Raw genomic sequence first — 25,708 nt, forward strand, 5'->3', positions numbered from 1 at the left:
ATTGCCTTTGAAGTAACATTGACATATCCACTTCTTCCATATTTTAGCATGCCGTCTGTGTTTTTTTGGGGATCTTTGGCTATTGTTGACCTGAACAATTTGAGATTGCACTAGAATCATAATAATATTTCTTTTAAAATTCTCATGAGCTCTCAAACTCCCTCCTCACCTTATATTCGTGCAAATAAGGTAAATTAGCTATTCTTTATTTATCATGCTGTTGTTCCTACTGATATAGGCAACAACAACAGCGTCAAAAAAGAGACTGTGGCATGCTAGCACACAATTCTGCGAAAAATGCTTAAATCAGCGATTTTTGATGGAATCGTGGGGAAACTAGGGGATTTAATTATGAGGCACTGCAAAAGAGCGTGCAAAAGATATGTGCCCACTGGCATTGTTGCATTTCATCTGCAATGTATGCAAAGCCACAACTCTGATAGCAACCTGCAGTGTCACTCTTGTAACAAGGGGTAGCCATTCCAGCACCCGTTCATTTAGCCCCTAACGCAAAGACTAGGTGAAGTCTTGGATTATCCTCAGGACAGGAAGTACTGGAAATGCTTAAAACTAAGTCTCTATGATGGGATGCTGGTGAATGTCCAATTTAACCAGGAAATGGTGATAAATGAAAAGACGATGAAAAAAATCTAATTTCTGAATTTAATATTAATGTCTGTGCCTCTAATGATAAAATTCATGTAATCTAATAGTTTGGAGTTCAACTTGTATTTTTAAAGCTGTTTTGCTGCTTGCTTTTGACTTTGTTCTTAACAAAGTCACTTCTTCAGCAGCGTAATGGATGGATACTCTTGGCTTTCAGATGTGTTTTCTCCTGCATTTAAAATAATTGATGGGTGCTTTAGCATTGTCATGATTCTCTAAACATATGCATCCCTAGCTCTCTATTAGTTATCCACATTTTACCTGAGGTTGTTTCTCGTGTATGAAAGTTCACCTTAGATACCATTGTACTGGAGCACTGATGCAATGTGAGATAACGAGCTGAATATTGTGATAAATGTTTTTGTAAAGGACTGCTAGAAAACTACAGTGGGGATCACATCCAGCAATCTAAATTTACAATAGAAGGGAAATACTTAAGGCAACTCACTGTCACAATTTCTGTGAATAAGTTTTTCTGTAAGTGCAGACCATTTCCACTGATCTGCGCAGCTAATGCAATGGCACCTTTTTTTTTTTTAATGTGGATCATCACTGACCTTTTCATAAACGGTCTTTTTTTTTTTTTTTCAGAATCTAACACTTGCAGACAATTTCATTAACCGAGGCATTATGAATATGTTCTTGATTATTTTCAGCGTAAACCTTTTTGCATACTTTCCTGACCAACTAACACTGCTTGCACCTCTTCACCATCTTATGTTTGACAGAGATACACTTGGTGAACCCTAACACTAACTCATAATAACGGACTCACTATCACCCACTGTTCCTCAACAATACACCACACATCAACATGGCACCACCTGTCCTTGGTGCCTTGTGAAATGCAGTAAGTCTACCGCATTGTGTTAATCTTGGACTCAAAGCATGTTCATGGTGCCGGCACTTCTGTGGGTCTATGCATTGCATGCTTGAACTGGTGGTAGTAGTTTGAACCGATCTTGTTGCTTTTGTTATGTATTCTTCACTGTCATGCTGAAATTTTTTCGTATCTGGCATGTCCTGACTGAATGCTCTTTTGCTGCTATATTTTTGCTTGTGATGGTGCTCTATTAAAAGAACTCTAAAGTGATAGGATTTATGAAGCCTTGTTATCTCACTCTGAATAGCAACTTTTCGCCCTTTAACATGTGTTAATCTTACAATTCTTGCTATTTGATTATAAACTGATGCTCTTGAGATATGAGATTTAAGATGAGATTTAAAAATAAAATATTTAGCTATGTAATTTTTCGTTCCCTTTTCCCATTTATTTTAAGTATAAGGTTTTGCCTGCTTTTTCTTGCTTCGGCTTGACTGTTACTTAACCAAGACTTATCAGAAAGCTTTCTTTTTGCTATCATTGTTTGAAATTAAAAAGGGGGAATTCTTTCAAGTATCCTCAGTATGGATAAATGGTAAAAATAAATAAATGGGCGGTGAGGCTGGTACTCAAAGCTTGTTAGTCACAGTGAGACTGGTATCTAAGTAGTCGCTTGAGTAAACTGTGCCGCTATATGCACTTGATACTTTTCTTGCCTAGTGTGTGGCTGCATTAATTGACATTGTTGGAAAGTAAGAAACAACGCTTTAAGGCAGCAGACTTAAGCATATTGTCACTTCCTCTTTGTTTCAGGTGACAGTTGACATGGACCTGTCATTTCGACAGAAACCCAACTCTGACACACTGTGCACCCAGGCACATACAGGAACATCAGCATCTGCTCCATTGGCAGCTGGAATCTGTGCCCTTGCTTTGGAAGCCAAGTAATTGCTTTCTGAATGTCATTTAATGTGTACTGCCTGTTGAGGCGTTACTGCATTGTGAATTTGGCTTTACTTAAGAATATGTATTTCACCTAATTTAAACTGTACAAAAAAAAATTATTTTATATATTGTAGCGAATAATCTTCGATGAGGGTTGTTCTGGTCGAAGCCTATATTCTCTGCTGTGAGATGGTGTTAGGCGGCACACATCATATAATGGAACCCTTATGGGATGAAGTGAATTTAGAGACTTCTTTTAGATTCAGTTTGGCAGATTCAAACTATGGAGGTGTAAAAAAATGCTATTGTGAGTACTAATGTACTTTGATTTTTTTCTGGCCGTTGTCTGTGGCAAATTTATTGTATGTTGCCATATTTTGTAGCTGTGTAATTGGGCCTATTGTTTCTTTTTTTACTAAACGTTAGTAGCCTCATTATCTTGATTATCTGAGTATTTATTATCATTCATTCATTATCATGTATTCATTATCTGAGTATTTTTTGTTTAGTAAGTTCGACTAACGAACTTAAGCAATCATGGATGGCTTGAAGCCATGAAGGCTCAAGGTGAGACTAGCTAATGCGAAAGGTAAAACAGTGATTTCAAACTCTTGAGATTTAAACTGAGGATTCTTTCCTGTCAAAATTGGGTGTATTAAAAAAGCACCCCTTAACTTGAGCTGCAGATGTTTCAACAGAATTTTTGGTCCATTTTGGGTTTGAAGTTTAAACTATCGACAGCCTGCTGTATCTGCTTCCACGATACCTGCTAAAACGTGACAGGTGTTACTTGAAGGGAAGATACCTTTTAATGTACATTTCACTGACTCTTGTAAAGGACCTTGGTGTGAAATGTGCAGTGTATTCTAGTTTTTGTTTCATTTGTGACCCCTCACATGTCAGTGCTGTTCTACCTGCGTGCAGCCCCAAGCTCACTTGGCGGGACATGCAGCACCTAGTTGTGATGACTTCTCGGCCAGAGCCTCTGCTTGGAGAAGAGGGCTGGACGACAAATGGAGTTGGCCGTAGGGGTACGTGTTTATACGGGGTGCTCTTCTCATAAATGCTCGGCAATGGTTTTCAAGCAACATTTTCCTCAGTGGGCAGACATTTTGCCAGTAGTAGCATGTAAATGGTGCTCATTCATGAGCTCTTTTGTACACTACCTCAAATGTCACTGTGCGAACATGGTTGGAGAGTGAAAGGAGGGACAAATGGACGACAAATGGAGTTGGCCGTAGGGGTACGCGTTTATACGGGGTGCTCTTCTCATAAATGCTCGGCAATGGTGTTCAAGCAACATTTTCTTCAGTGGGCAGACGTTTTGCCAGCCATAGCATGTAAATGGTGCTCATTCATGAGCTCTTTTGTACACTACCTCAAATGTCACTGTGCGAACATGGTTGGAGAGTGAAAGGAGGGACAAATGGACAACAAATGGAGTTGGCCGTAGGGGTACGTGTTTATACGGGGTGCTCTTCTCATAAATGCTCGGCAATGGTGTTCAAGCAACATTTTCTTCAGTGGGCAGACGTTTTGCCAGCCATAGCATGTAAATGGTGCTCATTCATGAGCTCTTTTGTACACTACCTCAAATGTCACTGTGCGAACATGGTTGGAGAGTGAAAGGAGGGACAAATGGACGACAAATGGAGTTGGCCGTAGGGGTACGTGTTTATACGGGGTGCTCTTCTCATAAATGCTCGGCAATGGTGTTCAAGCAACATTTTCTTCAGTGGGCAGACGTTTTGCCAGCCATAGCATGTAAATGGTGCTCATTCATGAGCTCTTTTGTACACTACCTCAAATGTCACTGTGCGAACATGGTTGGAGAGTGAAAGGAGGGACAAATGGACAACAAATGGAGTTGGCCGTAGGGGTACGTGTTTATACGGGGTGCTCTTCTCATAAATGCTCGGCAATGGTGTTCAAGCAACATTTTCTTCAGTGGGCAGACGTTTTGCCAGCCATAGCATGTAAATGGTGCTCATTCATGAGCTCTTTTGTACACTACCTCAAATGTCACTGTGCGAACATGGTTGGAGAGTGAAAGGAGGGACAAATGGACAACAAATGGAGTTGGCCGTAGGGGTACGTGTTTATACGGGGTGCTCTTCTCATAAATGCTCGGCAATGGTGTTCAAGCAACATTTTCTTCAGTGGGCAGACGTTTTGCCAGCCATAGCATGTAAATGGTGCTCATTCATGAGCTCTTTTGTACACTACCTCAAATGTCACTGTGCGAACATGGTTGGAGAGTGAAAGGAGGGACAAATGGACGACAAATGGAGTTGGCCGTAGGGGTACGTGTTTATACGGGGTGCTCTTCTCATAAATGCTCGGCAATGGTGTTCAAGCAACATTCTCTTCAGTGGGCAGACGTTTTGCCAGCCATAGCATGTAAATGGTGCTCATTCATGAGCTCTTTTGTACACTACCTCAAATGTCACTGAGCGAACATGGTTGGAGAGTGAAAGTAGGGAGATGGTTTTGGCTGAGGAGACACAAGTGTACGAGGCAGTTGCGTGTACTTCACATCATTCCCATGATTGATTTGCAACAGTATGCCGCATAGGTGGCAAGCATGCTGTCAATTAGTTAACTGAGCATCAGGGTTGTTACTGCATGATCTACAATATGTGTGCGTCTTTGCTGCTATCACTGCAACAGCGACACCAAGATGGGAATGAAAGCCCTGGAGATGTGGAAATGTGGTCTTGATGAGAGGTGCTGGTTGTAGCATTGTAACTAGCTAATTGTAGTGAGCATTTGTGTTCATTGTACTTATTCTCGCTAGTTAAAATGTTGCAACCGGTTATTCAGCACCAACTAGCTCAACTTTCCTCTTTAACTGATGAGAGGTGATTCAGAGTCCTCCTTCAGTTAAGTACATGAGCAGCAAGCTTTCTTCTTGTTGATAAGGAACTGCTTCAGTGTCTTTGAGACAGCTATAGACAGAAGAAGAGGAAATGGAATGAAATTGCTAGCGCACCAAGCCACTGAGTTCTTGTCACAGTGCTCAGCCATTTCATAAAAGGAAAACACAGACGCAGGCTGATACATCGACTAAAGTGTCAACAGAAGTTGCTGGATATCTCATTAGTTGGCAGTGCCGGTTCAATGGGCTCAGTTAAGTTTATCAGGGATGCCTGTCTTACTGGGTCTTGTGGTGTATCAGTGCGTTTGGCAAGGTGCGCTCAGCTAAACTCGCGGGAACATTAGTCTGTGGGGTCTTAGGGCCTGCGGGCAGTGTGGCCTCTGGGTATAGTTGATCGGAAGTGCAAGAGACAGGACAGAAGAAGAGGGAAATGTGAGGTCTGTCCTGCATCTTGCACTGTTTCCATCAGGTATGCAATGTCATTTGGCTCTAATTGGTGTGCTTATGCAGACTTGGTGCATTGTAAGTACCGTACATTTTTTTTTTATATCTGCCTATTGACGTTCAGAAAGGTGGGATGTGTGTGAGTGTTGGCCATGCCGTTCACTCAGCACAGCAGTGAGCGTTAGAATTTTTATATTTGTCAATTTTTTTCTATTCATACCTACACCTGTCCTTGCAGTCAGCCACAAGTTTGGTTACGGCTTGATGGATGCGGATGCCATGACAGCCCTGGCTGAACAATGGACTACTGCTCCGCCGCAGCATGTCTGCCGTTCTGACACAGAGGATACTGGATGGTGCGTTTTAATGGGCTGTTATTTCAATGCATTTGGCAGCATCGTTAGTAGACATTGCAAGCAACATAATTTGTGAAGGAGAATGAATGGTAAGATGAGACTTTCAAATTCTGAAGCAAAAAAAATTAATAAATAAATACTTCTCAGAGAACCTTTCTAGGCTTGTGCTCTAAACCATTTTGGGGTGCGTCACCATTGTTTAATGCTTCTGATTACTTTGTGTGAGCAGCACAGAGGAAAACTGGAAATAAAATGTTTTTTTTTTTATTGCATTGTAGTACCGTTCAGTGAGGGGAGTGGGTCACTAGTAAATATAGAACCGCAATAGATTAGTGGAATAGTGGCTCAAATAAATGAATACTGAGCTACTCTGAAGCACATTGGGTGATACACCAAAGGCCAAAATACAAAAAAGAGAAAAATGCAATGGCGTGAGAAAAAAAAATTTAATAGTGCATAAAAAAATTTCTGGTTAGCGAGAGCTGAGGACCACGTGATGGTAGATGGTTTTGGAGCATTGGACAGCTAAGAATAAAAACTTGCTTGTCTTACTCTAGCTCCTCAAATTTATTCTTTTGTTTCCCAGGACTATTCCAAACCGTCAAGGGGAACGGCTAGAGGTGCAGATGAACGCCAGTGGCTGCTGGGGTCGGCGTGATGCGGTGCGCTTTCTGGAACATGTCCAGGTGGTGCTGTCGCTCCAGTTTTTGCCCCGTGGCAATCTCCGCATCACCCTTGTGTCTCCACTGGGCACGCATTCACATGTCCTCCTGCCTCGCTCTTATGATGTCAAGGTAGGCTGGGATATGCCCCACGTAGTTGATTTCCGCGTTTGCATGCCAGTAGATGTGGAACAAAGCAGTAGTGAAGTCCTGCTGTGGATTTGTTGACCAGACATGTGGATACTGAAAATAGACTCATACCCAGGGGACCTTTTTACGAGGTGCGTTCAAAAAGTATCGAGTCTTCTTCTATCCCGCCTAAACCAATGAAGTCGGAGGCTTCCTTCACTGGAGATGTAGAGCGGACATTTGTGTGCATGTGCAATATTTTTCCAGCTCGCAGAAAGCGTCAGTCGCTAGCAGTCTGCCTGTAAGTGAGGACATGTAGTGCGCAGTTGTTGGTTTCCAGTAAGTTAGTTGTATTGTGACGGAACAACATGAGCAACGATATTGCACCAAATTTTGCTGGAAGCTTGGCGATAACCAAGCCAAAACCATTCGCAAGATTCGAGAGGCAAAAAAAACATGGCAGGTCTGCAGCAATGTCAAAAGTCATGTGAACCGTTTTCTTCGACTCCCATGGAGTGGTGCATCATGAGTGCACACCACAAGGCCAAACCATCACATAGGAGTACCACCAGGAGGTCCTTCGTCACCATCGTGAAGCGGAGCAGCGCGAACGACCTCATCTGTGGGCAGCACAATCTTGGCAGCTCCATCATGACAACGCACCTACCCATTCTGCAGATCTGATTCAGACTTTCTTAGCCAAACACAACATTCCTGTGGTTCGTCAGGCTCCGTACTCCCCCGACATGGCTCCGTGTGACTTTTGGCTGTTTCACAAGCTGAAAGTGCTGCTGAAAGCAACCCGATTTGAGTCGAGAGAAGACGTCATTGGGAATGTTATGGCCCGACTGATCTCCATTACAAAAAACTCGTTCCAGAAATGTTTCCAAGAATGGAGGAAGCTTTGGGAGAAGTGTGTGCATTACCAAGTAGACTACTTGAAAGGGGATTAGAGTTTTGTGCCTCCAAATAAATAAATGTATTTTTGCTGACCAAAGGTACATACTTTTTCAACGCACCTCATAAATCATCATAAATATGCATTGTAAATACTTGTTCGGATCATGGAGCTCTATATTCTCAGCTATCTGTCTGCTGAAGCTGGCTTTGCTTTGCACTGTATCCTTTTGCTCTGCAGTTCACCTCTTTTGTGTCCTTGCTGTTAGAATATGGCAGGCAATATCGGGTAGATTTCAAGCTGGGTAGATTCCAAGTTTTTCGTTTTAGCTTCTTGGCTGGCTCGTGAGCCAGAAAAAAGTTGCTGTTCAATCTAAATGAATTGTGATGCACCATTTCAGTTCACTTTGCGCATCCTAGATGCAATCTGAGAAAGAGAAATTTGCTTATCTCATATCCCGTGCTGATTGCAAACGAAGTGCTCTGTTGGAGGAAGAATTCCGGAGATAAGTGGCTTTTTTTTTTTTTTTTTCACATAATGTGTTGGGGCACTCAAATAGCACCACTGTAAAGTGGTACATTTTGAATTTCGTGTACTTTCTTTTTCGGGCCATTAGAAAAGCTACATAAACGTACCGTGATGCAAACATTTTATCCCTCTGTTTTTCAAGATGAGCTACAATTTTTTTGGCACTTCTTTTTTCCAGAAGCCAATATTTAAAAAGTTAGCTAGTTAGTCTTAACTAATGAACTCACTTGGCAGAATGAAGAAAAATACTTCTGTAGACTAGTCCACACGACTCTCCACAGCACTAAGTTGGCTTCGCTTGCATAGGACACTCCAGCTTTTTAAAAACTTGGTTACATTTAGCTGGGGCATGGGTATATTGGCTGGTACACAGCAACCTAAATGTAGCTACTAAAGGTGTTTTGTGTAAACATGAGTCCAAACATTTTTTTTGACATCACATTTGCTGGGCATTGCCATTGCAAAAGAAAAAAAAACTGTGTATATAGTATGCCCCTGTTTCTTCCATCATTATTAGCGTTGCATTTGCCCTTTTGTGTCATAGTTGGTGAGATTGTGGTGCTATTGATGCCGCTAGCTACAGTACATGAAGGCTAGTTAGTGCGAACCTTCATTTTGCTAGTCCTCCATTAAGTGGGAAGCTTGTAGGCATGCTGGCAGGTTATAAGGTTACTCTCTACATTTTCAGTTTTTACATTTTCAATAATTTGCACAAATGAAGAAAAAGATACATGCCCTAGCTGTACTTGAACTGCATTTGCACCACAGCTTTAGATGCTAGGTGTTGTTTTGTCCTTAGATTAATTAATTTCCTGAAGAAATACCCTTCCAAAAAGCAGGAATGGGCAAAGCCGCCATAATGCCAGGTCTTCTCAGAATATTGACTGAATGTCATCTTGCTTTCCATGAGCAGAACGAGCATTAAAGTGCAAAACTGTTGCTCTGCGGGTGAACGCAGTCTGTGATATGCCATTTCGATTTGATTCATGCTATACACATACACGCGTATACATGCGCTCCACAGTTCTCGGCATTCACACCTTTTCTGTCAAAAGTTTAGGAATGGCTGGCACATTGGCTGCCTTGCCAGCATTACTGTTGCATTTTAATGTATCAAGCTTATCATTTTCGCTCAACTTGTGGTGGGATGTGGAACACCCATGTGGTCAATCCACCTTTCTTTTTGTCTTTGAGTAGTCAAGTGAGTTTTACTGACTTGCACGCAGGAGGACACTTTCAACAACTGGCCCTTCATGTCAGTTCACTTCTGGGGTGAGCCGGCACCTGGGACATGGCGCCTCATCATCACCAGCGATGGGCCACGCCGCTCACTCTTCCCTGGCAAGCTGAAGCACTGGTACCTCATCTTCTACGGCACTGACACGGACCCCATAAAGTTGCGTCCGCGCCCGCACAGCTCGTACATCATTCGGGACACGGGCGCAGCCAAGGCTGGGAGCAGCCGCCTGGCACGCAATTCCTGTGCTGCGCAGGCCAAGTTTCTGCTGCTCGAACAGGTGCCATTCTTTCACCAACTGCCTTGCTACTGCATCGAACTTCAATTTCATGTGCACTATTACGTTTGATTGTACCATGCAGGCAATGCTGTTATAGCATTGCTGGCAGTGTGCTTATGAAAACACTTTGCTTATTTGTACATTACTCCTACTGCACTGAGTGTTACTGGGAGCCATGACATATGTTCCAGTGTGCAGTACGGAGATGCCGTCTGTCGAACACCTAATTGCTTTTCTAAGATTATGATTTAATTATTGCCTTCTTTCATTCGTCAAAGTTTTTGTATTGATTTCAGTGGGTCATCAGCCATATTTAATTTTTGTTTACTGGTGTGCTAGCTTTGGCAGGGTTGTCTACCGAGTATAAAGTGGGATATAGTTGAGCCTATAGTTTGACACAAAATTGTGCTGTTAGAACTGATGAAACGTGCATAATCTTGAAAGCACGAGCTGATGGGCGAGTTGGTTGTACATGATATGATTGAAACAGCGCAAGGCCGAAGGCCAAAAAAAGAGAGCGGAGGAAAGGAGGAAATGGACAACACAGCGCTGAACTAGCAACTGACATTTATTCGGCACGCTGCGCGTATAAATACATTCAGGCACCAAAATAGAAAACAACGCATAGAGCAATTCATGCACCAGGATCCCTGCAAGCAAACACAAACTAAGAAGTGCGATTCAGGAAGCGAAGTTCTTTTCGTGATAAAGACACTGATGCAGCACTTACACATATATCACCATACTTATTGATATTCGAAGCCTCGATAATTTCCGGCAAAGCTGGTCTTTGTTCCTAGCAACAACTCGGCAAAAATTAAACTGTGGGGTGCAATCACATTCACGGCAATGCATGCTAAGGTTACGAGACTCTTTGTTATCTACATTGTTGCGGTGCTGCCTGAGCCTATCATTTAAGCACTGTCCAGTCTGGCCAATATAAAACCTATTACAAGTGAGAGGAATGGAATACACGACATTTTTTTGACACTTCACAAATTTGCATTCAGTGCTTAAATGATAGGCTCAGGCAGCACCGCAACAATGTAGATAACAAAGAGTCAACAATGTAGATAACAAAGAGTCAACAATGTAGATAACAAAGAGTCAACAATGTAGATAACAAAGAGTCAACAATGTAGATAACAAAGAGTCAACAATGTAGATAACAAAGAGTCAACAATGTAGATAACAAAGAGTCAACAATGTAGATAACAAAGAGTCAACAATGTAGATAACAAAGAGTCAACAATGTAGATAACAAAGAGTCAACAATGTAGATAACAAAGAGTCAACAATGTAGATAACAAAGAGTCAACAATGTAGATAACAAAGAGTCAACAATGTAGATAACAAAGAGTCAACAATGTAGATAACAAAGAGTCAACAATGTAGATAACAAAGAGTCAACAATGTAGATAACAAAGAGTCAACAATGTAGATAACAAAGAGTCAACAATGTAGATAACAAAGAGTCAACAATGTAGATAACAAAGAGTCAACAATGTAGATAACAAAGAGTCAACAATGTAGATAACAAAGAGTCAACAATGTAGATAACAAAGAGTCAACAATGTAGATAACAAAGAGTCAACAATGTAGATAACAAAGAGTCAACAATGTAGATAACAAAGAGTCAACAATGTAGATAACAAAGAGTCAACAATGTAGATAACAAAGAGTCAACAATGTAGATAACAAAGAGTCAACAATGTAGATAACAAAGAGTCAACAATGTAGATAACAAAGAGTCAACAATGTAGATAACAAAGAGTCAACAATGTAGATAACAGAGAGTCAACAATGTAGATAACAGAGAGTCAACAATGTAGATAACAGAGAGTCAACAATGTAGATAACAGAGAGTCAACAATGTAGATAACAGAGAGTCAACAATGTAGATAACAGAGAGTCAACAATGTAGATAACAGAGAGTCAACAATGTAGATAACAGAGAGTCAACAATGTAGATAACAGAGAGTCAACAATGTAGATAACAGAGAGTCAACAATGTAGATAACAGAGTCTCGTAACCTTAGCATGCATTGCCGTGAATGTGATTGCACCCCACAGTTTAATTTTTGCCGAGTTGTTGCTAGGAACAAAGACCAGCTTTGCCGGGGAAATTATCGAGGCTTCGAATATCAATAAGTATGGTGATACATGTGTAAGTGCTGCATCAGTGTCTTTATCACGAAAAGAACTTCGCTTCCTGAATCGCACTTCTTAGTTTGTGTTTGCTTGCAGGGATCCTGGTGCATGAATTGCTCTATGCGTTGTTTTCTATTTTGGTGCCTGAATGTATTTATACGCGCAGCGTGCCAAATAAATGTCAGTTGCTAGTTCAGCGCTGTGTTGTCCATTTCCTCCTTTCCTCCGCTCTCTCTTTTTTTGGCCTTCGGCCTTGCGCTGTTTCAATCATATCGTGCATAATCTTGGTGTGCCAGCTCGAATGTTGTGGTTCAGTGCTTTTACTTTTCTTTATTGTCGCTGGGGCTGCAGTGTTTGATTTGGAGACTCGAGTAAAATAGATTTTTGGCAATATATGAAGCAAGACTATGGTAGTGTCATTCTTTCATAGTGGTCACTCTTTTGATGGTGAACTTTTGGTAATGTGAAAACGTTTTGCATGAAAACCATCCTGTACAGCATGTAAAGTGTGCTTTAGATCAGCTAAGTACTATTGACCTCAGATGAAGTGCAAGTAGAAAAATGAAGTGGGGGCAGCAAAATGGTAGCATTTTAATTCAGAAAGGTTAAATGCTAGCATGCCTAATTAACACTTCAGAAGTGTGATGACTACTCATTGTACAGTCGAGGACAAATGTCTCTGGACCACTTGCTCTGTAAATGAAGCCGGTCGCTCTCTTATTAGGTGCTGGCTGGAGACCACAGTTGTGGAGCTGAAAGAAAAGGACTTTAGCTTTCACCTCGACAAGTGTGGTTTGCAGCCGATGGCTAATAATAGAGCTATCTGCTTCTTTTACGGAGCATGTGGTCCGAAAACTCTTATGCCTGACTGTGCTTTAGTACAAACCGCATCTTACTCTGTCCTTCTTCATTTTTTTAGATAGTTTTGTGTCTTTGCATTTTCATTTAGTGTCATGTTTGCGTTTCATTTAATGTTGGAACTTTGGCCTTTAGTGTGAGAGAAGAAAAGAATGCTGGGAGAAAAAATATCCCTTATGTTTTCTTTTTTTTTAATTCAATTTTCTTTTTTGGCACAATTTGTGGTGTTTACCTCTGAACAGGATGACTGCGTGGAGAAGTGCCCTGCAGGAAAGTTTGGAAGTCGGGAGAGCTTCACTTGTGAAGACTGCCACACTGACTGCGCTACTTGCTACGGTCCCTTTGAGAGCAACTGCCTGTCTTGCCCTGCGGGGCGGCACCTCACGCAGGAAGGCTCCTGCTGGCACGAGTGCCCCGATGGAACATACGCTGGTGAGATGCACGCTTTGTTGTCCTTCTCTCAAAATTTTTGCCGCAAAGGGGATCGAAGCCTCAAAGTGTGTTTTGCCAGTAATTTCAGCCACAGTCATTGCTTACAGTGCTATCTGTGGTAGCAAACAGGCAGTGCATAAGCATCTGTTTAGACGCATGTTGTTTAGGACGAGCACCAAACGTGAAATAAGTCGGCGTTCATGTTTTCTGTTCCTTTGTCCTCATTTGTTGTGCTGCCTTCCCATTGCTGCAAATGAAACACATAGAACTGGCTGCTAGCGTCAGCCTGTATGGTGCTTTGTGCACTTGTCTTTCCTGATGTATTTGTGCAAACTGGCTTGTCTGACTACAGACTACAGCTGGCAAGAACCAGCTCTGTGATTCAGATTCATATATACATTAAATTTTTTGTAGCGTTGCAGATATACATTTTTTTTAAGTATTTTGCCCTCACAAGTTTGCTCCATTGTACTCACTGTACATACTTGTGTTTAGCCACCGCGGTGGCTCAGTGGTTATGATGCTCGGCTGCTGACCCAAAAGATGCGGGTTCGATCCCGGCCGTGCCGGCTAGAATTTCTTTGGAGGAGAAATTCTAGAGGCCCATGTACTGTGCGATGTCAGTGCACGTTAAAGAACCCCAGGTGGTCGAAATTTCCGGAGCCCTCCACTACGGCGTCTCTCATAGCCTGAGTCGCTTTGGGACGTTAAACCCCATAAACCAAACCATACTTGTGTTTAGGCTGCACACCCAATGTGGCCGTCCGCAATTCGGGGGGAAAAAAAAAGACAGCCAGAAATATTGTTTCTTGTGTACATAATTTTTTTTCACGTGGTACATTCCACTGGGAGTTAACAAAGATAACTACTACCTGCGGCACTTGATACGATCATGGACGTACAGTGGAACCTCGATTATACGTCCCCCGGTCATGCGACGACCCGCATTTTACGACGAATTTGTGCGGTCCCGGCAAAACCCCCATAGAGACAATGCATTAAAAACCTCGGTTATACGACGCAAATTTTAGAAGGACCCCGCTTCGTACGACGTTTGGTTTGGCTCGTACCATCCGTCAAAAAAGGTCGTCAGCAAACGCAGGCCGGGATGTACCGTATTTTCGCGATTCTAAGCAACCCCCCCCCCCCCCCCCCTATTTTCGGAAAAAAATTTCTGAAAAAAAAAACTTTGCATGCGAATCTAAGCATCCCCTTTTTTGCGCGGAAGAGAGCGTTGCCGAGGCCGCCAAGTGCACTTGCTCTCTTTTTCGTGGAGCCTGTGCAGTCGGAGTCCCGAGGAGGCGCGGCCTGCGCGTTGTTGTTGTGACAGAGAAGGATGAAAAGGAAATTGCACGGGCCTGCCTAGCCACCACCGCTGCCAAGTGCAGATAGAGGACAGTTAAAAGATCAGAGGAAAGATAAAGAGAAAAGATAAGACGCGCGTCGTCGCAGCAACAAATGCGTCCGCCGGAGCGGACGCTGATGAAAAAGCAGATAAGCGGGCGAGGCCGCGCTCGCCGAAGCGAGGACAGCGGCGTCCACGGCGCTTTTTGTGTTGTTGCGTTCCGACACTACAAGACAGATGGCGGCACAGAACTGTCTGCAGCTATTTTTCTTTTGAATGTTTCCTAAATTTTTTCTCGCGCCCGTTTCAAAAGAGGAGCCCGAGGGAAGGGGAGGGGGGGTCAGTTTAGATTTTTCGAATCTAAGCACCCCCTCTCACTTTGGGCATCGCGATCGTGAAAAAAAGGGGGTGCTTAGAATCGAGTAAATACAGGCACACTTTAGCCAGTCGATAACCGGTGCGCCTTAATCTTTCCACCCATCAAGAAAACCGGGCGAGCCGCTGCCCCGCTGCTCACGGCAGCCTCAACAGCCATTTTATCTTGTTTGTTGAAGACTAGCCCTCTGCCGGCAAAAATGTGCTGCATTTGTGCTCCGAAAAAAAAAAAAAAAAGATGACGATGAAGTTCAGACGTTAAAAAATATCACGCTTGATTTTCGATTATACGACACCCGGATTATACGACGGTTTCGCGCGGTCCCCTGAACGTCGTATAATCGAGGTTCCACTGTATGCTCACGCATGCCAGGCTCTGCCTGGAACCGCGAACACATGATGCATAAGCGCTGCAAACTCTTTTGTGCCCGGCATTCGTGCCAGAAAGAATAAATAATTATGCTGCAAAGAAGTTAGAATAGTGTGCACACATATTAGTGGCATATTTCCTTATGGCAATGCACTGCCCACCAAGCTCGGGCGTTGGTGGAATGCACACCATAGTAATGCGCTGTTCGCCCGGTGTCGCTAGGCCTAGCATGCTTCGCATCATAGCTGCAGCAGAATTTCTTTGAATCCAGCCATAGTGAATAATAAAAGGTTCTACCTCTGCTACCATTTTATCATCGCACAATAACCTTGCATTAAAATGAATGTATAGTTGATTCCGCAAGGCCATTGACAGTGAAGTGCACGGAAATACAGGCCTGGCAAAGGTTGCCTCACACTGATGGTCGCAGGTCGCACGTGTGGAGCGGCGCTCGCTCCATAAGCCACATGTGCTACACGTCAGCCACACTGTCAGTCAAGCGCCAGATCTTCGGAGGATCTTAATAACTTAGAATCGCGTGACATTTGCCAGTAAACTGATCTAGCGACCTGTTTTACTCTGGGTGGTTAATTCGCGCCGGTCGTGAGGTGTGCATCCTATCATCCATACTTTCAGTGCATTGTGTGTTTCAAGGATTTGCCTGGGCTGCGCTAATTCATCATAAAAATGCATGTGGCAACATAAACTGGGGCACATGTAATCGGGGCTTTGAAACAGTTGGAAAAATTTTACGAGAAGATGCCGGTCCCATGTAAGGGTTGCACCCTGTCAAAACCGTAGAAAAAAGTGCGGCCCTTATACGAATATAAAGTATTCACCTTCAGTGGTGTGTGGTGCCATTCAGGTTTGCTGTGATGTGCTCAAATTGAGCTGCTTCCCATTTCAAAGTGGAGGCTATGTCCAAAGCACCAAATGCTTTTTTTTTTTCTAAGACATGCCCAAACACACATAAATGGTCGGAAATATGTGGCAACTTCACTGGAACAGTGCTGATGTTTGAGCACAGCTCCTATTGGCCTTGCAAACTGCACAGGTGGTCGTATAGCTTGTTGAAACAGTCTTTCTCGAGTTCCCTGTCTCGGTTTTGTGCAAACGTGACAGGCAATCGGACCACCTCATTGTTTCTTGCCCTCCCTCTCTATTCATGTGCATGGATCCTTTGAATCTTTTTGCATTTATTTAGCGTAGCTTTTTTCTTGTATTCCGTTGGGCCTCTCTGATTCCGTGTTAGCTTCGTTGAATTACTTAAGCTGCCTTTGGATATTTAAAAATTTCATTGAAACTGCAAGTTTCAAGGCCAGTTGAGCAAGGTTGAGCACTGGAGGTTGAACATTTAGTGGTTTGATGTGACATGAAAAGTAAGGGCAGAGGAACCATAAATATTTGAACAATGCTGTCATTTCTTCTCTTGTTACTCTTGCTGCTTCAATAGATTTGAATGTTTGGCTGGCGTCGAGGCAAAGTCTGCAGGGCTTGAGTGCTAAAGAAGTCCCTTTCAGTAAAATAGTGTATGTGATAGTGACTGTGGTAATACTTTCAATGGCCAGAGAAAATGGCCCACTTTTTGTGTCTTGTAGTGAGAAAAATAGTCTTATTGGACACTGTCTTATTGCACTGTCTTATTGCACACTGTCTATTGCAATAGTCTTATTGCACACTGTGCCAAGGGTGTCATGGAATGTCCTTAAGCTTTGCCAACAGTGCTGGCTGCACTGCATTCCTGTGTCCATGCTTGCTGTTGTACTGTATGTACGAGCTTTCCCTCTTGGCCATTGCACCTTTTGCACCAGAAGCCAACCACCACCTCACGCCAGTTGTTTACTGATACAGGATACTTCTAAAACTGCTTTCCCACTCTCATATTCATGCATTTTGCATCTGCTGTGAAAGTTCCTGTAGTGCGTTAATCACTGCTACGATACTACAGCACAGATTACTTCAGATTGCCTTGAAAGAGGAATGTTATCACACTGAAGCATCGTTATCTAGCTGTAGCGCTAGACCACTCATGTTGGCAGAGAGAGTACAGATTGGGCTGTAGAGAAACTAATTTTATGCTTTTTGTTGTGGGGTTTTGTGGGGTTTTCATTTGCGATGAATTGTGTTGCAAAAGTGGCACACTATTGTCTCCATTGCATGACTGGCTTGCAACTTGACACCTTGCTTTGTTTATTGCAAGGGCAGCATAGTGTTGGCATTCGCTGCTTTGTAAGCATTAATGCCAGCTAGCAAATAGAGTTTGTGCTTGTGAGTTTGTGCTTATGGATCCAAGACGTCCAGCTTGCTTCTTTAGGGTTGTGGGCAAATTTTACCCACTTCTAGACAGATGTGACACTCATAGAATTTCACGGCTGGATGCCAAGACACACATGTCTGTACATTTCTAGTTCCTAAAGCAAAAGGACCAATGTTCCTGCAGTTCTTGCGCCACTCTTGCACAGGTAGCATAGATTTTGTGCTCCTTCCACCCCCCACTTGTTATTAAAAATATTTTCAAACTGGGATGTGTTTTTGTGATGGTTGCATCTGGTGAAGAAATTTGGGGTTGGGAAAGTGCTGTGTTTCTTCATTGTGTTATTCAGTTAAGTTTTTGCTTCATTGCCTCTAGTGGCATGTGTAAAATTATTTATACTTTTGACATTAATTTGTCATCACGAGGTGGAAACCTTAACCAGTCCAACTGGTTTGCGGAATAATTCCCAGTTGGTTCCAGCTGGAACCGACTGAGGGTTGTTCTGTAAAACATTTGGACTGGTTAAGATTTTCGAGGCAGTAATCTGTCAAAAAGCAAGTCATATTGATTTAATGCAAAAAGTTGCGCATTTCTGAGTGCTGATGTTTTTTTTATTTTGTTTGTTTTTCAGACGCAGAATTACGATTGTGTGTGGAATGTGACCTTAGCTGCTCAAAGTGCGTGAACTCATCATCGAACTGTACAGAGTGCCAGAAGAATTACTCCAGATTTGGGAACACGTGTGTTGGCTCCTGCCCAAATGGGACATACTCATCTGCAAGGGACAGGATGTATGTGCATTTCATCATTTATTGCATACAGTGAAGCTGTCAGTATAATTTAGGAAGGCTTTTTACCAGAAAGGACTTAAACACTGTAATCTGAAGATATTCCCTTGCTACCTGGAAGCTCGTTAAGATGGGGAAAGGGGTAATATTCATAGCTCAGTTAAAGATGTCTAAGATGGGCCAATTTTTTTTACCATGTTGTTTTGCTCCCATGTCTAGTCAATGACATGTTATGCATATGTGTATAGTATAAGATCCTCGTCCTGCCAAGTACCTCTACACATGCAGCTGTCCCTTCTCACAGCTCACATTTGATTCTGCAACAAATGCCGACTGATGTTGCCTTTCATTGAGGGTACAGGGAAAGTGGCATTACTTACTGGGCCAATTTCTTAATAATGCTGACCACTTTAGTAGACCAGTAAGTAGCCCACATCTGCAACTTTTAAGTGTGTATGTGTGTGGATGACCTTCCTTTCAGTTGTCGCAAGTGCCACGACACATGCCTCACGTGCCTAGGCCCCTCTACTCAGGACTGCGTCACGTGCCCTGAAGGGCTCTGGTCTCACAACAAGCAGTGCTTTACTCACTGTCCACCCAAGTTCTACGGTGGACCCGACCACTTTTGTCGCAGGTTTGTGGGCCCTTTACCAAATCCTGCAGCAGAAACAATGTCTGTTCATTAAATATGGAGTTAACCATGTACTATCGGGGACAAAAGTGGTATACTCCACGCGACCGGAGCCGGAGCAACGGAAAACTGCGTTTCAACGCCATCTGCAGGCGGCATCTCGGACCCAGACAGCCAATCTGTGACCTTTATTATCAGCAGGCATGTCGCTTGACTCGTTTCAATGTTTTGTTCTTTTGCTCGCCAAAATGTTGAGCGGCTCTGCAGCAGTAGCAATCTGGTGGCGCTCTTTTCATTTTCTGTCTTCTTTTTTTCCAACGCGTGTTCGAGATATGGCTTGAGAGCCGGCGCTCTCACCGTCATGATGCGATCGAATGCCCGCACGCGCGCGGCTAACTAGTCGTCGAAGCAGCGCATTTTTGAAACATTGAAACGAGCCAAGCGGCAGGCCTGCTGATAATAAAGGTCACAGATTGGCTATCTGGGTCCGAGATGGCGCCTGTAGATGGCGTTGCAACGCAGTTTTCCGTAGCTCCGGCTCCCGCTGCGTGGAGTATACCACTTTTGTCCTCGATAGTCCAATTGAATCGTGTTATAATGAAGTTGAAGGGGCCTGGTGATTAGATCGTTATAGCAGTAGCTTCGTTATAGCCCGTGTTGACCGAGCTTCCAAGGGGAATTGTCAGACCTTTGTTATATCCATTATTTCTTCATAAACCATTCCATTATAATGAGGCTCGGCTGTATTACAATTTTTAATAGTGATAAGTGTTTTCCCATAATTTAGCATATGCTAGAGATAAGTGTTTTCTCATAATTTAGCATATGCTAGAGATTGTCAGTTTCTGGGTCGCCTTACCTTAGTTCAAGGAGTGTGAAAAGATTCTTGTTGTCAGGGCATATTTACTACTATTCTTGCCCAGAAGCATTGCTCAGTATACTGAGCAGGTATAGGAGCCTGGGGTGCCACTATTCTGTTTAACAAATGTTGCTGGCCAGTTTGTTCAGCAAACTTTTTATAAACTTTCTATAAACTATAAACATAAACTATAAGCTATGAACTTTCCTGGACCAGGAAGAATTTTTTATTTAACTGTGAAGATCAGGAAACTGTATAGTTTTCATTTGTAGCCATTTCGCTACTGCACCTGGGTTGAAGCTAATGAGTAATTGCTCTCTTGATTAACCTGTTCAGGCTGGTTATCTCAAGCACCAAACAGTGCTGTGTTTATAATCTAATAGTGTACTGTGTACATCTTGTTCATAGCAGCCATGTGCGTGCATCGAAATGATTCTTCTAGGAAGTGGTCAGTGAATGGACAAAATGTGTGGACAGGATTTAGTGAAGGGAAATGTGGGCAATTACTTGATTAAACAAGAATTTTTGTAGAGCTACTGCCTATTCTAATTCTCAGATATGCGTTGTGGCTTTTTTTTGCTGTTCTTTTTTTCTAGTGCATCGTTCACTATCAGGAGTAGTGCATAGATATTTGATATTTCTAATGTGAATAACTCTACAGTACACTCTCTTTAAGACAGACTTGAAGGGACGAGAAAATTTGTTTGCCGTGTCAGAAGTTAGTCTTAACACAAGCGGCTCTAAAAAAGTTGGTGAGCGTGCTAGGTGTGTTGAAACATATGTTACATGAAAACAGCAAGCATTTATTGCACTATGCATTGCACTATGCATGAAGTGAGCTGAAGACAAAGTTTTCTTTTTTCCCCATCTGGTTTTTCTCACCGCATCCCATAGGGGCTGGTATTTGTTTTCTTCCGGTGTTATGCTGCGCAAAAAAAAAAAAATGGAATGGGGAATACCCACGCTAGCGGCGCGTTAACAAAGCGCCCACCAGAGTGGGGCGATATGCACCATAGTAGTGCACTGTATGCCTGGTTTTGTTAGGCCTACCATGCTTCGCATCTTAGCCGTAGCTAAAGTGCTTTGAATCTGATCACGTGTATTACAAGAAGTCTTACCTTATTACCAGATTACCATTGCGCAAGAACCTCACATTAAAATGGACGCGTAATTGATTTCTGCAAGGCTTTTGACAGTGAAGCGTGCACAGAAGCAGGCCAGGCGAACGCCACCTCACATTGATGGTCGCGGGTTGCACGCGTGGTATGCCGCTCAGAACTGTTGGCCAAGGCATCATTACTGTCAGTCGAGCACTGTATCTTTAAACGATCTTGATCTTAACTTAGAATCATGTGTGGCATTTGCCAGTAAACTGATTCCGCAACCGGTTTTACTTTATGCGGGTAATTCTTGCAATTTGTCGAGTGTGCATCCTAGCATCCATACTTGCAATGCATTGTGGATTTGAAGGATTACCCAGGACTGCGCTAAGTCATCATAAAAATGCATGTTGCAGCATAAAAAGGGGACGCGAAATCGGGCCTTTGCTATAGTCTGAAAAATTGTGCGGAAAAATGTTGATCCATGATCCCATGTAAGGGCTGCACCCCGTAAAAATTGCTGAAAAAAAAAAGCGCAGCCTTTATGTGAGTATAAACGGTACATTACCATTTCTTTACTAAAGATGTCTTTTACTGTTAATGAAAAAAAAAAAGTACAGTCGTTTATGGAAGGCTGAATGGGATGGCACAAAGTTTTCTTTACTATACATGCAAGTTTACTGTAGCTGGATTTTACTGTAGTAGGACACTTGCCTTTGCCACATAAATATAAGCTAATTTGTCATGCATATGCATATTTTTTTTGTGGTGTAGCTGCAAGGCCCCTTGTGTGGAGTGCTTCTCCATGACAAGTTGCAAGAGCTGTGTGTCTGGCTACAAGGTCAACAACTCAGCCTGCAACATGGCATTCTTGCACTGTGGTGATGGTGAGCAGCATGTGTTGTCTTTTGAAGTGTGTCCGGTCATTAGTATGTCCAACAAACTGCATTATCAGGGGTCCTACATTATCAGTGCATGCATGCATTTCGCATGCATGCACTGAACTGGCATCGTTGCTGGTTCCAGATGTGCGAGGCGTGAAGCATGCAGCAAGGCCTGCGCACTCGTATGTTTTCTTTCATGATGGTTCCCACTTTCGCATATATGCATCTTCGTGCTTCTGCTGTTTGCTCTCCTGCCAACCTACTAGTTTACTAAGATTTATGCTGTTGGTAATTTCTAAACTGTATAGGCCATTTCAGGTTTTTGTCTGCTGGAAAAATTTTTGCGCGATTGTTCTCAATTATTTTTAATAGTCTTATTTACGCATGTGCAAATAGTGTTATCTTTTTTTGGTTCGAAGGGAACACTAATTTTTTCTAATAATTTAAAAGTGAACATTTCGAATACTTTTGGCGCACAAAAAAGGTTAGTGCAGTAGGCATTTTCAAAATCTTATATTTTTCAAACACACATTATAGCTTAGTCTGGTTTAGTTTTGTTGCGGTTATATTGTACTCGTAAGGCTGGGATTCCAGTTTGCAAAATGGCCGCTTTATGTCTGTCATGCCCAGCACAGGCATAAAATGAGTCGAATTGCTTGTTGTCGCCACAATTTGAACACTTCAAAAAAATCTTGTCTAACATTTTGTAACTAAAGCCATTTCTTTTGTGTTCACACATTGCCGCACATTTTTTTTTTTGTTACTATGTGTACCTTTTTACCCACTCCATCCTAATGCTGTGGTCTGAGGGTATCCAAAATAAACAAATAAACTGTTGGTAGTTGCATATTATGAATAGATACTCAGGGATGGGATCCTCTGTAGTGTTATCATGCGATTACCACGTGTCAAGGATGAATGTAAGATATGAGGGACATGAAAATGCTACTGACCCTAAAGCCTCAAGGTGTTTCAATGCAAGGCCTTTATCTTTGTCATGCTTGGCCAATACTGCGCGTAACAAATCTTCATTGCAGGCATTTTTATATTACTTGACTCTTCTCTACTCTATTGAGATGGAAACGTGGTCTTTGCAACTTTTTTCTTTTACAGGTCACTACAGCCCCCATGGGAATTGCTACAAGTGCCACAGTAACTGCAAAACTTGCTACGGTGGAAGTGAGAACGAGTGCTTGGGCTGTCCACCTGGCAAGTAAGTACTGGGGCTCTCCCATGCCCTGAAACCTTATTTAGCTTTGTTGTGATTACTTTGTGTGAGCAGCGATTACTTTGTGTGAGCACAGACTACCTGAAACTAATGTCCTCCTATAGCAACTGACTGCTGTTGTGCCTCCTCATTGTATGAGTGTGATTGGCGGAAATAACCAACTAAGCAAAAGGCAAAAATTCAGCGAGATGGGTTTAAATCAGCACGGAGGCATACACAGTAGTTTTGCACTTCAGTGATTAATGTGAAAGTAATGTGGACTTTTGAGGATGGAGAATCCTTTTGCTCTTCATTTAGACAAGATTATACGGCATTCATTGATTAACACCACTCGGAAATCAAGACCGCCTCACTTTCTGTGTTCTATGTGAATGCCTATTAAAATCTGCTCGGATTGGTGGATCAGCCCACTCTCAGTGTTTTGTTTACTACAAGACCTCTACTGTTCCACTTTATGTTTGGGTTCTGTCCTTCCTTTTTTGTCATTTACTTTTTTTTTTTAATGCGATGTTGAATGCCTCAGGGCATAAAACGGCATGTAATGATAAATGAGGATGCCTAAATAAATGAGTAAAGGTTCGCTGATCTAATGAAATCGAGCAGTGAGTGATGATGAGGTCCTTGTGTCCAAGCGGTGTACGAAGCACTATTATCGGGCGAAAGACCCGCTGCCGCCAGGTGCCGAATTCTTGTCGGCTTCAACGCTGGGCAAACCCACATCAGGTGGGTTTGCCCGCATCATTCATTTTGTTGCTGTCATTTTGTATGTGTTATGAAAATGCCTACCTGTTCGTATGCACCAAGTGAAGTCAAACTGTGTAGTGGCCAGCAGTGTTTATCTTCTCCTACCTGTGCACTTTCTTCTCCCAGGTTCTGGTATCACGGGCGCTGCACGAGCGAGTGCCTCTTGGGTTTCTTTGTGGATGCGGACAACACGTGCGTGCCATGCCATGGTACCTGCAGTCGCTGCAAAGGGCAAGGTCGGGCCGACTGCACTGCTTGCCTGTTCGACCTCATTCTTCATGAAGGACAGTGCGTTCACGAGTGTCCTCCAGGGTGAGAATAAGACGCCATCTGGACTGAGCTTTGCATGATTGTATATTCTTCTGGCTGTCACTCTGTGGCTAGCCAAGAAGTAGGAAAAGATATCCTCGACATTTACTCCATCCCAAAGGTTCTCAAACTGGGTTACATGGAAGCTTTGGGTTCTTTTTAAGTGCTTTTTGGTTCCCCAAGCATCCAGGTCCATGCATGCCTCAGCCCCCACCTTTACTTTACCCGCTATGTCTCAAAGAAAAAGTAAGTTTTAGGGGTATTAATAAATGAATTTTTCAACCAGGCAGTCTTTAGATATTTTGTTCAGAAATTTTATCTTTTAATAGACTAGGCCACACTTTTTATCAAGGATTGTGCAGGGATACGCAGGTCAACTCTCTTATCACAAAAAAGGTTCAGAGTTCAGTATTATCTATCATGTAATGTAATGTGGAAAGTAATGTGGAAATTTCAGCATACAAGTTTTTTGATTTTTGTCTAAAATTTGACAATTTAATCTGGGGCTCAGCAATGCAGGACAAGTTGTGAAAAATACATTGAAAACAAAAAGTTGCGCAGACGTGCGAGAAGGCTTTTTGGATGTAGTGGGATGTGTACAGCGGTTGGTACTACTGAGGCCTGTTATTCCCAAAGCGGCAATTTCATGTAAGTTTCGAGGGCAATATGATTTGTCATCATTTAACTGAATTTTCCCATTTCTATTTTTTGTTTGCATGTGTATGAAGATAGTCTTCAAATCATGCAAGCACCTATTAATCGTTGGGAACTTACAGCTTTTTTCAGGATGTGACTTCCAAGACCTGCGTCCGTTGTCATGACGGATGCAACACCTGTTTCAATGCGTCAGCGACATCATGCCTGAGCTGCAACGCTGGCCGTGCCCTCCACCACAACAGCTGCAAGGAATTGCCTTGCCCCAGTGGTACATATCTGCGCCAGACAGCTGCGGCAGGGTCCGAATGCATCAAGTGCCACCCTGCTTGCTCCCAGTGCACAGGTGCGGTCAACACTGCCACCACATACCCTCAGGCTCTTTGTCGCGGTATTGAAATGGCATATTTGAACTGAATTTCAGGGCCCTTTTTTTTATGATGAGAGCTGTCATCGGGAACTCACCCTAGGCCATCAAGTTACTGAAGCCCGCTGTGGTTCTTGGCACCAATCCACGTTAATCGATGCCAAAGCAAGCCAATCCAGGAGCCAAGCAAAGAGAGATAGAAAAGGAGAATAGAAGAAAGAAGAGAAAGAATGGGGAGAAAATGAATGGATGCCACTCTGCAGAGAGAAATAGAAGAGAGAAAAATCGCTGTCCTACACACATGATGGCTCTTGCTGAATTTTCCAACTAAGCTGTAGCCTAACCTAGCCAGTAAATTTCTTCTTTTTTTTCACTTGTTTTAAGGTCGCAGTAGAGGCAGGCAGTTTGTTTTCAGAGTAAAAGTACCTAAAATGTAATAACTTAAAAAATCCTGTGGCTGATGATGATGTTGAATTTTTGTGGTTCAAGAGCAGCTTAGGTCAAAGAGCACCA

The 25,708-nt window shown here is 42.8% G+C and overlaps 1 protein-coding gene across 1 annotated transcript in view; it reads left to right on the top strand.

Annotated features, from left to right (window-relative positions):
- Fur2 (furin-like protease 2) overlaps positions 1 to 25,708 on the top strand; it is a 55,288-nt gene that overhangs the window by 16,750 nt on the left and 12,830 nt on the right. Inside the window, exons 9-20 of the mRNA XM_089545666.1 lie at positions 2,303 to 2,433; positions 3,359 to 3,465; positions 5,995 to 6,112; positions 6,699 to 6,906; positions 9,556 to 9,846; positions 13,098 to 13,287; positions 18,263 to 18,422; positions 18,901 to 19,053; positions 21,784 to 21,896; positions 23,007 to 23,106; positions 23,992 to 24,177; positions 24,951 to 25,174. Coding sequence (XP_089401792.1) covers positions 2,303 to 2,433; positions 3,359 to 3,465; positions 5,995 to 6,112; positions 6,699 to 6,906; positions 9,556 to 9,846; positions 13,098 to 13,287; positions 18,263 to 18,422; positions 18,901 to 19,053; positions 21,784 to 21,896; positions 23,007 to 23,106; positions 23,992 to 24,177; positions 24,951 to 25,174 — 1,981 coding nt within the window. The remainder of the gene's footprint in view (positions 1 to 2,302; positions 2,434 to 3,358; positions 3,466 to 5,994; positions 6,113 to 6,698; positions 6,907 to 9,555; positions 9,847 to 13,097; positions 13,288 to 18,262; positions 18,423 to 18,900; positions 19,054 to 21,783; positions 21,897 to 23,006; positions 23,107 to 23,991; positions 24,178 to 24,950; positions 25,175 to 25,708) is intronic.

Source organism: Amblyomma mixtum, chromosome 5 (assembly GCF_055824585.1).
Source record: "Amblyomma mixtum isolate Tamu chromosome 5, ASM5582458v1, whole genome shotgun sequence".
In the NCBI taxonomy this organism is placed as follows: Eukaryota; Metazoa; Arthropoda; class Arachnida; order Ixodida; family Ixodidae; genus Amblyomma; species Amblyomma mixtum.